We start from the raw sequence: 15,104 nt of genomic DNA on the forward strand, positions 1-15,104 counted from the left end.
ATTACACAGCCATGGGATTTACAGAACTGCCAGGGTTATCCACTCTTGTCTAATCAGTATTTCCACAGCTGTTCTACAATTATGGCTATTGTTCACTGATTTATCACTTCAAAGTAATAAATGGGAACTGATCGTATACAGATTCTATATCTGAAGGTACCCTGAGCACCATTCAGCTTTGTATTTTATATGTAAAATGCTGCGAAGTGCCACTTCCTGGGATAGGTACTATTTAGGCATCTTTCCTACCCACTCATCTGTGCTATTTGCAAAATTTAGAATAACTTCCATATGAGCTGTTAGGTTCACATGAGAAAAGGATCTCAAGATGGTGGCACAGGAGTTCTTTTCATGATGGTTTAAAGTTCCATGACCCTCTCTAACCGGGCAGTGAAGCAGCAGAGGACAGCTCAACATGCTGGCAACAGCTGTAGACCCTTGATCTAGAGAAGTCCTAAGAATAATGAGCTGGAAACAGGTGCAGGGCTAAGCCAGGGACCTTCCTGGAAGCTTTTGCCCTTGGAAATGATTGGGATAGTGGCTTTAATCTCTCACCCTCATCCTTGCCATGTATATTCAATATAGAATGAATTGATATTAAAAAGTAATGCTCCAGTGCTGTGTCGGAGCATTTTTACATTTGAATAATTTCATCAAGATTTTTTGTGAGCCAACTAGCAACGCCCCCTCTCCCCAAAAATCAGAATCCTGATTTTTGTAATCAGGTAATTTGCAAAAAAGTTCCAAGAAAAACTCTATATTTACTATTTTATACAATATTATAATTTTATATTTTTCTAATAATTAGAAAACATATAAATATATTTTCAATTATCATAGTGAAACTTATAGAAAAAAATCAACTACTGAAAATGAATTAAACCTTGCAACTGAAAATAGAACAAGAACAAATCAGTGGTCAATGCACCCAGCTTTTTATGTGTTTCTGTTGCATTCTTCTGAACCTACTATACATATGTTCCTAACAAATACAGTAATGCCCCCACCTCCAAATAAAAGCCCCCAGAGAAATTATTGGCACTTGAATTTTCAAAGCTCTTAATGAAAAGCACAACTAATTTTCCAATTAAGCTGTTTGATAGGCAAGATGACATGTGCAAAAGAGAAGGGCAAGCTCAAAGCTGCATTTTTTATCCAAATTTCTCATGACTACCACGGCCTCTCTTCCCACTAACAGCTGAAGAGTACACTTTCCCATGCCGTCAGGGGTGAGAAGGTTACAACTTAAGTATTGTGGCAGTTGTTTTTCACACAAGAATGCAGCTCGCTTGAAAGAATCCAGCGCTCTTGAAAGAGATGCACGCATTTCCCCCCCCCATGCACACACACACACACAAACCAACTCTTTCCTCTCCTTTCATTGCACGCTATGCCCCCCACTTGAGTGGGCAGCTCAGTTTAACCCACCATTGATCTGGGCAACTTGCAACACTAATTGGGAACAGGGCTTTTTTTTTCAAAGTTGCTCAGTCGGTAAATGAAACTTCAGCTCCCCTGTGATCCAACGTGTGCAGGGAAGCTGCAGTCCAAAGGCCAAAGGGCACAGCAGAAAGCGATTCCAGGCAGCCGTTGCTCTTTCACAGCTCCTGTTTCCTTTGCCCCAAAGCAGCTTGCTTTGTCTGGTACAGGATGGAGAGACACAACTTGAGGTCTTGGAGCATTCTTTCCACTCAAAAGTAGATAAGGCTCTTAGGGTTATTTTTCCCTGCTAGGCTTTCTTACCATGGAAACAAGGCAGAGAACAGAGAGATACAAAATAAACAATAAACACATATTAATTTATTTACTTGTATATACAAATATATATACTAGCATCTCAGGGCAGCACATCATGGTTCCCATGAATCACATGGATGAGTTTCCATGCTTGGAGTCCCTAAGAGTCTGAATGAACTTGCAGATGTCATCTGAAGAGGAATACAGAGCTGGATGAACAACTAAAACCATCAAATATATGTCAATGTTTCTGAGTGGCATGCTGCACAGCTCTAGGCTAGGCCCTACTTTTTCAACACAGGGATGTTCTCAAGGGAGAATAAAAAGTGAACATGTGAGCATAATAATTGGATCATAGCCCTTCCCATTTTAAACATGTATTTAAGAAGCTGTGGGGCTTCTATCATGCAATGGTGGCGATTATTAAATGTGTGATTGACACAAAAATAATAGGGAAAGCAAACGGGACAATACCAACGTTCAGGAGGATATTGGCAAGCTAGGAAAACTGGAAATATGAATACTAAGAGGGAGAAATACAATTTGGGTTTTTGGGTAGAAAACTCAAATGCATAAGTATAGGACTGAGAAGACGAATACAGGCCAGCAGAACATATAAAATGGACCTAGGCGTCTTGGATTATAAACTAAATTAAAAATGCAAATGCAGCCCTAAACAGCATCAACAAAAGTACAGTATCAAGTTCAAGATAATACTTGTTCCTCTCTATTCTGCATAAATCAGAGAGTACCTTGAATATTAAGTCCAGTTCCAGGCACTGCATTTTAGAAAAGACATTGGCAGAGGATAGCAATTCTATTTTGGTAGTGTCAAGACTGGATTGGGAAAAAATGGACAAGAAAACAACGGAATGAAAGGCAAAAAAACTAGAGTGAAATAAAGAAAGATGACAAACAATTCTTATAAAAACATATTCTGAAGATAATCTCCCAACAGAATGAATAGAAAGTGGGTATAAGAAAAGGATGTGAAAGCTGCTTGGACTAGAATAAAAAGAACTGTATTAGAGTGCTATAGGGATAATCAACCCCTTATGTTGTTTATCAAAACTGATGTTTAAAAAAACAAAGTGAAAGAGGCTTTAAACTGATTATATATATATATATACACACAACTATATTCTCTCTCTCTCTCTTTCTCTCTCTCTCTCTCTCTATCTATATGTATGTATGTATGTATGTATGTATGTATATGTATATGTATATGTATATGTATATGTGTGTGTATACATATACACACACACACACACATATATATATATACATACACACACACATTGCCTTGGGAGTGAGTAAAAGAGGCTAAACAAGCAAAATAAATGGATTATGCTAGCATGCTTGAAGAAGATTAAAAGAATTATACAAAAGTCAGCAAGCTCATCCCTCCATTAAAAATAAGTTTCAAATTTTACTATTTTTAAAAAAAAAATATAAAGCTGTTAAGATTCTATTAATGTTTTGTTTGATATTTAAATGTATTTAATTTTTAAAACTGATCCATTTCTGCCTAATCCTAACCACAATGAAATCACTAGTCATAAATGTGGAGGGGCGGGTTGGACAAATTTATTTTATCATAATAAAGGTCCAATAAAGCAAGTTTAACAACCTCTAACAAATGAGATTGAAGGGGGGGGGAGGATATGGTCTACATGCAATATTTTAGAGTTGAAACAACAACTCAACATGTTTTATTGAGGCTTATTGTTTGCACCTGAGGCTTAATGAGGCTTGTGATTTCCATATTCTAATCTGCCAACCAACCAAAAGAGAGAGAAAAAAACAAGAACAACTAAAAAAGGAATGATTATGAATTAGGATTAAGCCAAAAAAAGGTCAGCATGATTTTGTTCATCTCTAAGATTTACTTTCACCTGAATTAGAAAATCATGATTTAAATAAATGATGACCACAGTCATCTGTTATATTTTACCTGCCAAAATTTGATGTAATTGTAAGATAATGAAATCTGGAAAAATCTTCCAAATCTCTCATTTTTAGTATGAATGTAAAATTGAAAGAACAGAATAAATGTTATTGCCAATAATAAATGACCTACAAAAGGCTAACTTTACATTTAAATTTATTTTAATCACAAAAATAATGAATGAATAATTTCAACACTTTAATTCAAGTGGGATATTCTGTACAAATAAGTATTTAGCGACAAGAGGTTTTTTTTAAAAAGAACAAACATTTACTATTTATTTTTACTTTCTCTTCCTTCCATTAGCCCCAAAAGTACAGCATCTGCTTCCAATAAGTTTGTATCATTTGTTGCTCCCAAGAACCTGGAGGAGAGTTCAAGGTCAATAAGTTTCAGGAGGACTTTGGATCCATTTTCATATTTCCTGGTGAAAAAGGAAAAAAAAGTGAAATGCCATATAAACATATATTCTGAGGTGGCATTTTAAACAAGACTGTTGTGAGTCTATGTTGCAAAACTCCATTCATCATATATATCCTTTGTAATCTTTAAACAATGCCATTTTTCCTCTCCAACGTAAAGATAATTTTGTTTAGTCTAAAGTGGTTTGGCAAAACTAGCCTTATTTCAAGAGCTGTCATACTAAGTCAGAAGAGTAAAAATCATGGTTTGCTGAACAAGCCACAACAGCCTGATTTGTACATTAGGCCATAATAGGTAGGTTCAGGATAAGCTAAAAGCAAATGAATCAAGTTTACGCAAAGATGTGAACTGGAATTTTCTGGATTCAAAACTGTCCACTTAAGGTATGATTGATAGTTTCAAATTTACATGATGTTTTTCAGGTAACTGCTCTAAAAAACTGAGGAATTTTATGGCTCCCCCATCCTCACACCAAATAACAGCCCACATTCTTGTGCAGGCTGCAGTTATTGAGATGAATATGGTAATTGGAATCATACTCATTTGCATAAGATGTCCCCTTGGCTTTCTCTAGTTCAAATTCTTAAAAGAATAATTCCAGATATCCTGCTCTGTTTCTAACCTTTGTCTGAGATCAGTGGCAGTTTGGATACATATGGAGGCCAGAAAACTGTTGTCCGTACTCAGTTTCAATCTAAGATAATCTTTTTTTCCCCCAAGAGACCAAGATACCTTAATGATCAAGCATGGATGTCAGTCCACTTGGAAATAAACTTGCCGGCCAACTCACCCTAGACCAGTGATGGTGAACCTTTTAGAGACCGAGTGCCCAAACTGCAACCCAAAACCCACTTATGCATCGTCGGGTGCCGGGTGGGTATGGCTGCAGTGGTAACGGCAGAGTGGGTGGGACTAAAAAGTTCAATCAATCAATTCCAACTTTGCAAGATCTTTTTTTCCCCCGCGAGAAGTTGAAATTGACTCATTGATTGAACCTTTTTTTTTGTACACAGCGGCGGAGGCCTAAAGCGAAAAGGTTTTATAAAACCCAGCTGAAGGCCTAGGACTGGGGCGATGGCACGCGTGCCCACAGAGAGGGCTCTGAGTGCCGCCTCTGGCACCCGTGCCATAGGTTCGCCACCACGGCCCTAGATTATGAACAAACCAGGGTAGTTCTTAAAACAGTGTACCATAGAAAACCAAGTCTCTCTTTGAGATACTGAGGAGCATTGGCAATGTATCTTCTGCAGCTAGAAGCCTCTAATCCAGTGTTTCTCAACCTTGACAATTTTAAGGCATGTGGACTTCAACTCCCAGAATTCCACAGCCAGCCTTTCTGAAGGGCCTTTCCTCCCTCTGGTATGCTGTAACATCCTCCCTTTGGCTGTGTTAGAAGAAAGGAAAAGGCAGATCTAATCAGCGGGCAGAGACAATACTGTGTGTCTGTCTCCAGACATAGAAAGAACCTTTCAGATGACCCAAGTTCTGATCCTTTCTTGCAACATGGCAGTGATGAGAGGCTGCTGTGAAATTCTTGCACAATCATAAGTCACATAGGGACCCTGGCTCAACTTTTATCTACTGCAAAGGGCCGTCATGATAAAGTAGCCTATCTGGGGCTGGAACTGGGACCATCTCCTTGAGGATAAACAGGGGAGGTAACTTAGCAGAAGGAAGGAAACAGGCCAAGTGATGCTCCACAGGCATCCATCTGGGCACACTCACATGTGACCAAGCAAGGGAGAGTCCTAGCAGAGAGTTCTATAGAGAATATAACAATTTAGTCACTTGGTCCCACACTGGCCATGAATGTTAATGTTAAAGCATGCATGGTGAAGACTGCACTAAAAGTGGATCTTTCTTTTAGTCATCTAGTACTATCCTCCTTCACAGTGAAAGGTTCAGCCTCCCTCCAGGCAACTTTGTTAGAGCTTGCTAAGAGACACTGTTGCACCCTATTCCAACCCACTTTTCCCAAAATGATCACTCTGTTATGCACTTATAAACACCTGTGGACGGTTAGGAAGCCCTGGTGGTATTGCTCTTACCTTGTTTGCCCTGCTGTTCCCCTCCTCTCTTCCTTTAGAGCAGTGGTTCTCAACCTTTTTAATGCCGTGACCCCAACTAGTCGTAAGTCGAGGACTAAACCGGTCGTAAGTCGAGGACTAAACCGGTCGTAAGTCGAGGACTACCCAACTGGTAGTAAGTCGAGGACTTTCCCTGCCCGGGAGCGCCACGCATGCGTGGTTCCGCCCCCTGCGCCGGCCGAGGCGTAGCTGGCAAGCGGCAGAGACGGAGCAGGCCCACCACCAGCTGGCCCAGCCCAAGGGAGGTAAGGCACCCGCCGGAGAAGGGGAAAAAAATGGCGGACAAAAAAAATGGCGGACAGCCTTGCTTGGTGACCCCCGTGAAATGGTCGATCGACCCCAAATGGGGTCCCGACCCACAGGTTGAGAACCACTGCTTTAGAGAGCTAGAGAAGATGGAGGGAAGCCAGTGGGAAAGAGAATAAAGATAGCAGATAACGATCAGTCTGTGAGGGGGATTAGACAATGCCAGAGGGCTGGCAAATGGGGAACAAATGATTCCAGAGCAGGGCTGATGGTAATTCTTATGGTTCCCTTGGCAGGTTAAGTTCTGACAGTGATCCAGTTTTCACTTGGGAAACGGCTACATACACACAGACACACACACACACACACGTGCACACACACTTTTAAATTGCCTGTTATATGTACCTAAACAGAAGCTGTAGTGTTATTTTTAGAAACACTATTCTTCCTAAGAGAAATTTTAGGCAAATATTATTTGCACAGATTATACTTTCTGTGCAACTGATTTCTCACAGAACCATCACTAAAGATCAACATAGGCAGGGATGCCTGTAAAAGGTATGAGCATAAGGAAATATTCTAATGTTCCATTTTAAGATTTCTTTACTTACTATTATTAGGATGAAAAGAAAACATTCTGTATCTCACAGAGAATTGCTTCTTATAACAACAATACTGAAATGAATGTAGCCGTAATGGCTTCCTTTGATTGAATGAGAGTGGGGAAACTCTTGAAGTGATGGACAGAGTAAGCCAAGTCCCTTCCTAGGGCAAAATACACATGGAAGGGACATTTGTCAGCAATTTTGTATCTGTCTAATTAATGGAAAGGGAAAGAGAAATGGAAAGGAAAAGGGAAAGAAAAGATGACACAAATGATCAAATTAAAAGACAAATGCTAATTTTAACCAAAGCTAAGGCAATCTACAGTAGAAATTATTCTGGTTTTAAAATCTTTGATTTGGTCACTGTCACCATTTGGAACCCAGAAATTCCCAAAGTTACCAAAGAATGTGACATTTCATTTTTAAACCTGATTTGGCAGGTATCATACATGCCCATGCCAGAATGTTAAAAGTTCAGTCCCCATCTCCCATCCCAGCTGCATTTTTTGTTCTTTCATACTTATTGCTATTTTTTTCCTGATCACTAGAGCTAAACAAATCCCAGCTCTTACCACTATGACTCTTTTTTACTATGTACCAAAAGGAGTCTGCTTGTCTGAACAGGACAGGAAGAGAGCAATTAAATTTGATTTTGCATTTCTGCATGAAGAGGTAATTTAAAAGCTTTTCCTTTGGACAGGTTTTCTTGACATTTCCCCCATGCCCCAAGACATTCCTTAACATGTGCCAATTCACTCCAGTAACTGCTCTCATCCAGAGAAAGAAGAATTCATGTCTTTGACATAATAAATACAAAACAAACTGAAATGAAGATGTCCTTGTGGGTAGGATCTCACACTGAACCACAAAATCCTCCCAAATAACCAGGGGTCCTTGCAATATGCATTCACACAGGAACACCCCTTCTCTCCTAACATGTGAAGTGATTTAAAATTATTAATGTACCATGCCATTAATGTGTCAGAAAATCAATTATTAGTGGATAAACAAATAGGATTTATGGTTATTGTTAAATCACAAACACCAACCTTCATTACGGAGTCCCAATTCAAATTGATAAAATAAGCCCTTCCCACATGAATTCTCAATTCATGAAATAAATTTTTACTTAAATTCTTAAATGACATTTTCTACATCTCTAAACATGCCATTTCTACTAAGCTCCCCAAAACGTATTTATTTGGAACAATATTTTTGTTTAATATATGAAAGTATTTTATCATGCTTATTGACCTCTTGTATAATTTTGTCTTCTAATACAGGGCTTTTCAACCAGTGGTACGGGTACCACCTGTGGTACATTGGCACCTGGCAGGTGGTACGCAACCATCCTAGAAAAGTGGTAGCGGGGGAGGGGAATGAGCTGAACCGGTGGCAGCACCGCACAAGCCTGAGCGAGAGATGGCTGGAGCTGCAGGGCTTAGCGGAAGCACCAGGATCAGTGCTACTTTCCAGCTGATTGGCGCTTCTTCGAGGCTGTCAGGGCTCAGTGGAAGCGCCAGGGTCAGTGCCAGGCTCCAGCTGGAGCTCGGCGCTGATCCTGGGGCTTCTGCTGAGCCCTGAAGAAGCACCAGTCAGCTGGAATGTTGCAGCCTCTCCAGGGTCTTGTGATTTACATTCAGATGCTTGGCAACTGATTCATATTTATGACGGTCACAGTGTCCCAGGGTCATATGAAGTGACAAAAACCTGCTGCAACCACCCAGCAGACGGGGGGAATAAAAAGCAACCCCCCCACCCCACCCCCGCTGCCAATCCTCAACAGAAATGCCTCACAACAATGAAAACCTCTGACAGGAGGAAGAGCGCCGCAGGCAGGTGTCTTGCTCGGCTGTGGCTTGGGGGTCACTTTTTTCAGTGCTATTGTAACTTCAAACAGTCACTAAGTGAACTGTTGTAAGTCGAGGACTACCTGTACTTTTATCACTTTTTTTTGGTCATCAAGTTTTTGACACCTTGTTAGGTGACTGGTGGTACTCGGATGTTGCCATATCCTAAAAGTGGTACAATGGGTGAAAAGGTTGAAAAGCTCTGTTCTAATAGAGAGGTCCTGAAACAAAGGTTGCAACTCTCTCCCTGCCCCCTCAGAGCGCTATGGTTGATTACTTTGATGGAGTTCCAAATTGGGGGGGGGGGAGAGAGTTCTCACATACAAAGCTAGAATGCTGACCAACTGGCTTGCCTTTACCTGAGCAAGGAAACTGGTCCAAGTAAAGGAGGCAGTAATATTCAGAGCAAGTTTTAACAGCAGCATTTCTTCCAGGTTTTAGGAAGGGAGCAGAGCAGTGCCTCTGCAAATGAGCTCTTGTTTTGGGGGGGAGCATAATGCCAATTTGGAGTAAACTGGGAGGACAGGTGGCCTAGTCTCTTGTCAGAAGGCAACAGTAATGGTGATGCTGTGAACACTGCAGGACGGTCCTGAAGGGGGGGGGCACTGAAGAACAGAACGGCAGCAGCCCTGCCAGCTGTCCTATCCTTTCATTCCTATATCAACGCCTTGCCTAACCTAGACTTTTGCCAAGTGAAATACAGTTGCCTTCAAAACTGCTAGGGCAGGGGTCGGCAACCTTGACAACTTTAAGACTTGTGGACTTCAGCTCCCAGAATTCCTCAGCCAGCTATGCTGGCTAAGGAATTCTTGGAGCTGAAGTCCACAAGTCTTAAAGTTGTCACGGTTACAGACCCCTGTGCTAGGGTATCCTTGCTTAATGCCATCACCACCAACTGGAGATTCTCTGCACACAACCTGTAGGCGTAGGAACTGAATCATTGGTTCAATGCAGTGCCAAAAGTGTGGCCAGATAAAAGCTGAATGCTTTAATGTCCTGGGTTTTATATGTGCAGTTTTTCAGTGTTAAGGTTCTGGGCTTTATATGTGCATTGCTCATAGTTTGTACTGTTTCAGCCAGCAACTGAAGTGACCCCTCAGCAGAACTGAGAACTGATAGTGAAACAGTCAAGAACAAAGTGCAAAGCGAGATGTGTGACTTGAAAGCTGAGTAGATAAACTTAGACCTCTTTCTTAATGTTGCAGTAGGGTTTTTAGGCCCATCATCTGCTTCCTCTGGAGATGCGTTTTTTCCCTAATGGAGCAGAACCACCAGTCATACTGCATCATCTAGGCAGCTAGAGAGCAGAAAGGACCTTCCACATTTTAAAAAGCAAATTTGCTACAATAGCTACTGCCCAATAGCAATATCCCAGCAGCACACTACTGTATATGAAGACAGGTAATAGGGGAAAGAAGACACTTTTTCTAGGATCACAACTATCAGAGGCCCTTTTACATGTGGCATTAGTAGTAAAGTATTTGGAAAGAGTCATTACTTAACAAAAAGTAACTAAGCACATTTCAAGCTTTGAGCACATCTTTAGGGCAGCAAGAAACAGGAGCACTGAAAAGCTGCATATATAAAACCAGAGGAGCCATCAGAATGCATTCTGCTTTGCCCCACTTGTTTCGGCAAGCTAGCAGTTGACTTGTCCAGACAACATGGGCAGCAAAATCTCAGGGACTTCTAAGACAGCTAAATGGACTGTGACAAAGGAGGGGGGGGAGAGCAAAGCCCAGGACTAGTTTTGACAGATGGCGAAATCTGCAGGTAAAGCCATCTGTTAAAACCACCTGCCATCCATAACAGTTTTATTTATTACTTGCTAATTATTTATTATTTAGTTCTATCTTTTCAGGGTTCGCAGAATTCATGTGTCACTTTAGGCAGCTGTGCATCACAACGTAGGAGAATCATAATGTATTAAATTATATTCTAACATTTCATAAATTAGATCACGTTATTCTAGAGCTTTATTCTGCTAACATTCTACACTGCAATATTGCATAGCCAAAGGGACTATATAAAACTAGAAGTATATATATATTGAGATTCCAGATTCTATCAGCTGCACAGTTTCCCATGCTCCTTAGGATTAGCTGCTTTAACTTTGACATTGGAAATTGTTGTTAATGCATCACAGAGAGATCCAGATCAGTTTTAGTTTAATTAGTAAAGTTTCCTTCAAGCTGAGTCCAGAAAGTTGAATGCCTTCAGGAAACAGTCTGTGCAGTTCTTTTGGCAACAATATGAAAGTGTTGCCATATTGTTTCTTCTAGGATTTTTTATTGTCCAATTGACATGTATAAGCATCTTTGCTCTGTTCTAGAGCAGTGGTTCTCAACCTTTTTAATGCCGTGACCCCAACCAGTCGTAAGTCGAGGACTAAACCGGTCGTAAGTCGAGGACTAAACCGGTCGTAAGTCGAGGACTTTCCCTGCCCGGGAGCGCCGCGCATGCGTGGTTCCACCCCCTGCGCCGGCCGAGGCGTAGCTGGCAAGCGGCAGAGATGGAGCAGGCCGACCACCAGCTGGTCCAGCCCAAGGGAGGTAAGGCACCCGCCGGAAAAGGGAAAAAAAATGGCGGACAAAAAAATAGCGGACAAAAAAAAATGGCGGACAGCCTTGCTTGGCGACCCCCATGAAATGGTCGATCGACCCCAAATGGGGTCCCGACCCACAGGTTGAGAACCACTGTTCTAGAGAATGGCATCTGCCATCAGGAACACTTATGAAATGTTGCTTATTCTGTTCTAATATTATTTCTTTGGATTGTCTTCAGCAAATTTTATGAGATCTGGACACTGTTGCAGAGATACACAGAACATGTCAATAAGTATATTTAAACATGAACTGCATACAATTTAGCTTTTTAAAATTTATTACAAGGAGACTGTAGCCTTCTCTAGACATTTCTGAATCTCGGAGACCCAGTAAAATTTACCACCATTCCTACTCCTCCAAATGCTTGGATCTTACGGAATTATTCTCACTTCAAATGTATATGTTATTGAACTGTTAAAAAGATTTCAGCTATTGTTACATAGTATAGCAAATCATTCCTTCTTTCATTTATTAAGTGACATGCACATTCTTGGTACAGGTAGTCCTGGATTTACAACCATTCATTTAGTGACCATTTGAAGTTACAACAACACTGAAAAATGTGACTTATGAACTGTTCTCACACTTACAACCATTGTAGCATCCACACAAAATGATCAAAATTTGGGTGTTTGGCAACCTGCATATATTTACATGGTTGCAGCATCCTGAGGACATGTGATCACCATTTGTGACCTTCCCAGCTGCCTTCTGACAAGCAAAATCAATGGGGGAAGCTACGTTCACTTAACAACCACATGATTCACTTAACAACTGCAGTGATCCACTTAACAGCCCTTTATAAAGGTCATAAAATGAGGCATGACTCATTTAACAATTACCTTGCTTAGCAAAAGAAATGTTGGGCTCAGTTTGGGGGAGCATCTGTTACAATAAAAAGAAAACAGTTAGGAAACACACAGCAGTTTCACGTATCTGCCATTATAAGCAGCTCATATTGCTGCATTCAATTGTATTCTGAACAGAGGGAAAGCTAAAAGCTGACAACTTCATGTATCCTAACATGCTATGCCACTACAACAATGTGCAGCCCTTCCCTACCTTAGGAAAGGTCTATTCTCTATACAATCAAGAAATGCTTCTGTACAGGAAAGAACAGATAGTGGCAATCTTTTATTTAGTTAAAAGTTGGAGCTTCATCAGTTACACTCAGCAATTTTAGCGGTCAGGCATGACAGAAACCCCATACCACACAAAAGCTTTTGTAACACCTTATTATTTAATAGCATCTATTTAATTCAAAAGCTGCTGAAAACAATTTATTTATGATATTTAATATGTGATAAACCATTAACCTAAATGTAAGTGATTAGGATGCCCTTCCAAGACTAACTTGATAATTTTCTTATTAATTAGCCTATTCAGTGACTTGCCTGTTAATAGATGTCCCATTCTGAAGAAGTGGCAAAAAAACCCAACCACCACCTATTGGATTGGTTCTCACTGTGGGGGTGGGTGGGGGAAGATAATATGCTGTTATACACAGAACTGACAAAAGAAGTCAATACTTTCACTGCACTTTAAGGCTTCTTATAAAGCTGACATTTCAGTTAATGAATGGATTTGTTCGTAAGCATCCTTTGCACCTGAGATTCAACAGCATTCTCCAGCATTATTTTCCTTAACTTTTATCCTTAATGACTTCATCATGTGCATTATCAATCCACTCTGCTGGAAGCTCCTTGTTTAATACTTTTCATTCTCTTCTACAACCATTATTATTTCCACTAAAATTATGCATTTATTGTCACTTTTAATCCTAACCATTTATGTTCTCTCAGTACTTTCTTTGCAACTATCTTTTTCTCTTTAAAGAGATTATACAATCAACTCAAAGGAGATACTACCTTTTAAAAGATCAAATTATTCGTCCAGATCTATCTGCACAGAAACTGCAATTATATTCTGAGACTAGATGACCTCCAAGGTCCCTTCCAACTTTTATTATTATTATTATTATTATTATTATTATTATTATTATTATTATTATTATTATTATTATTACTACTACTACTACTACTACTACTACTACTACTACTACTACTACTACTACTACTACTACTACTAAGATTATGTTCCAAGATGCTGCCCCCTCTCTGAGATTTGGTTCCTTTAGAATGTCTTTCTCAGAAAAGATCACCTAGAACATCTATTATGATCAATGCTATGAGGTGGTGTAGTATGCAGGCTAACTCTGCCGACTGCCAGCAATTTGATCCTGACTGGCTCAAGGTTGACTCAGCCTTCCATCCTTCCAAGGTTGGTAAATGAGGATCCAGATGGTTGGAGGCAATATGCTGACTCTATAAATTGCTCAGAAAGGGCTACATTGCGAAGCGGTATATAAGTCTAAGTGCTATTGCTATTTAAGCTTTTTATGCCTTTAGCTTTTTATGATGGGTGCTGTTATATTGTTGTTGGTTTAATATTTTTAATTTATATTGTGTCATTTTTCAAAAACATATTTAATTTCATTTTCCAAGTTGTTAAGTCCTGAGCTTAAAAATTTGCATTCACATGGAGACCTGAAACAAGCCACATGACTATGTGAAGTACCTCTCTTATGTGCTTGAAGGTTATGTTATTAGCCAGGCTTGGTTGAAACAATTCACTGCCCACAAAGCAAATCTACTGTCTACAAGGAATGGAGTGGGGGAGGGAGAAGGGACATAACACTAAAACAACACATTATACTACATTCCCATCAGTGTAACAGTTCCCACCATAGGCAACACTTTGTCTTCAACAAAGAAGCTCACATTCTATGCCTGTAAAATCCCTATACAGACTAGTACTGTATGAATGCCAAGAGGAACATCTGTGTGTTCAGAACTATATCAGCCCAACTTTTTAAAGTCCTCTCATGCACAATAGTCCATCAAAAAGCCCGATGAGAAAGAATTCTTTAATTCCTGTCCTATTTAGTGACATTTTAAAATTTCAATGCCTAGCATTCAATCGCATGTATTCATATTTCTTTATAGCAATAGCCATAGTATATACTGCTTCATAGTGCTTTAGACCCCTTTCTAAGCAGTTTACAGAGTCAGCATGTTGCCCCCACCAATCTGGGTCCTCATTTTACTGACCTCGGAAGGATGGAAGGCTGAGTCAACCCTGAGCTGGTTAGGATCGAATTACTGGCTGTGGGTAGAGTTAGCCTGCAATACTGCACTCTAACCACTGCGCCACCATGGCTCCTAATATATTTCTTCATATTATTCATTTATCTATTGAATAGTTTGTATTAAGTTTAACTTCTACTGCTATTGTTAATATGAAATTATTTTTACATTGAATTAATCTGGATTAATTTTTTGTTAAACAATTACAATTGAAATTAAGAAAACTCATTTCTAAATAGTAGAAGTACCAAGATGGAAAATAGTATAGAGTCTAATTCTAATGATAATATATACTTTGCAACTGAAAACAAGGCACATCCAACAATTCAAAGAGGTTTAATAGGAAAAGCCAACCAAAATATACATTCAGATTATCATGATTTTATAGGATTTAAGCACTAATTTGTAAATGCATGCTAAATACTGTAACCCATAAAGAGAAAGTACAAAACTGTT

General features: G+C 39.8%; 1 protein-coding gene across 1 annotated transcript in view; it reads right to left on the reverse strand.

Moving 5' to 3' along the window:
• Positions 1 to 3,980: 3,980 nt before the first annotated feature.
• The window catches only part of MRPS28 (mitochondrial ribosomal protein S28), a 35,340-nt gene continuing 24,216 nt past the window's right edge, over positions 3,981 to 15,104 (reverse strand). The window contains exons 3-4 of the mRNA XM_029287323.1: positions 12,345 to 12,387; positions 3,981 to 4,109 (exon numbers count right to left, since the gene is read on the reverse strand). Coding sequence (XP_029143156.1) covers positions 4,101 to 4,109; positions 12,345 to 12,387 — 52 coding nt within the window. The 3' untranslated portion in view covers positions 3,981 to 4,100. The remainder of the gene's footprint in view (positions 4,110 to 12,344; positions 12,388 to 15,104) is intronic.

This window comes from Protobothrops mucrosquamatus, unplaced genomic scaffold, assembly GCF_001527695.2.
Source record: "Protobothrops mucrosquamatus isolate PMUCROS unplaced genomic scaffold, P.Mucros_1.0 scaffold_297, whole genome shotgun sequence".
In the NCBI taxonomy this organism is placed as follows: Eukaryota; Metazoa; Chordata; class Lepidosauria; order Squamata; family Viperidae; genus Protobothrops; species Protobothrops mucrosquamatus.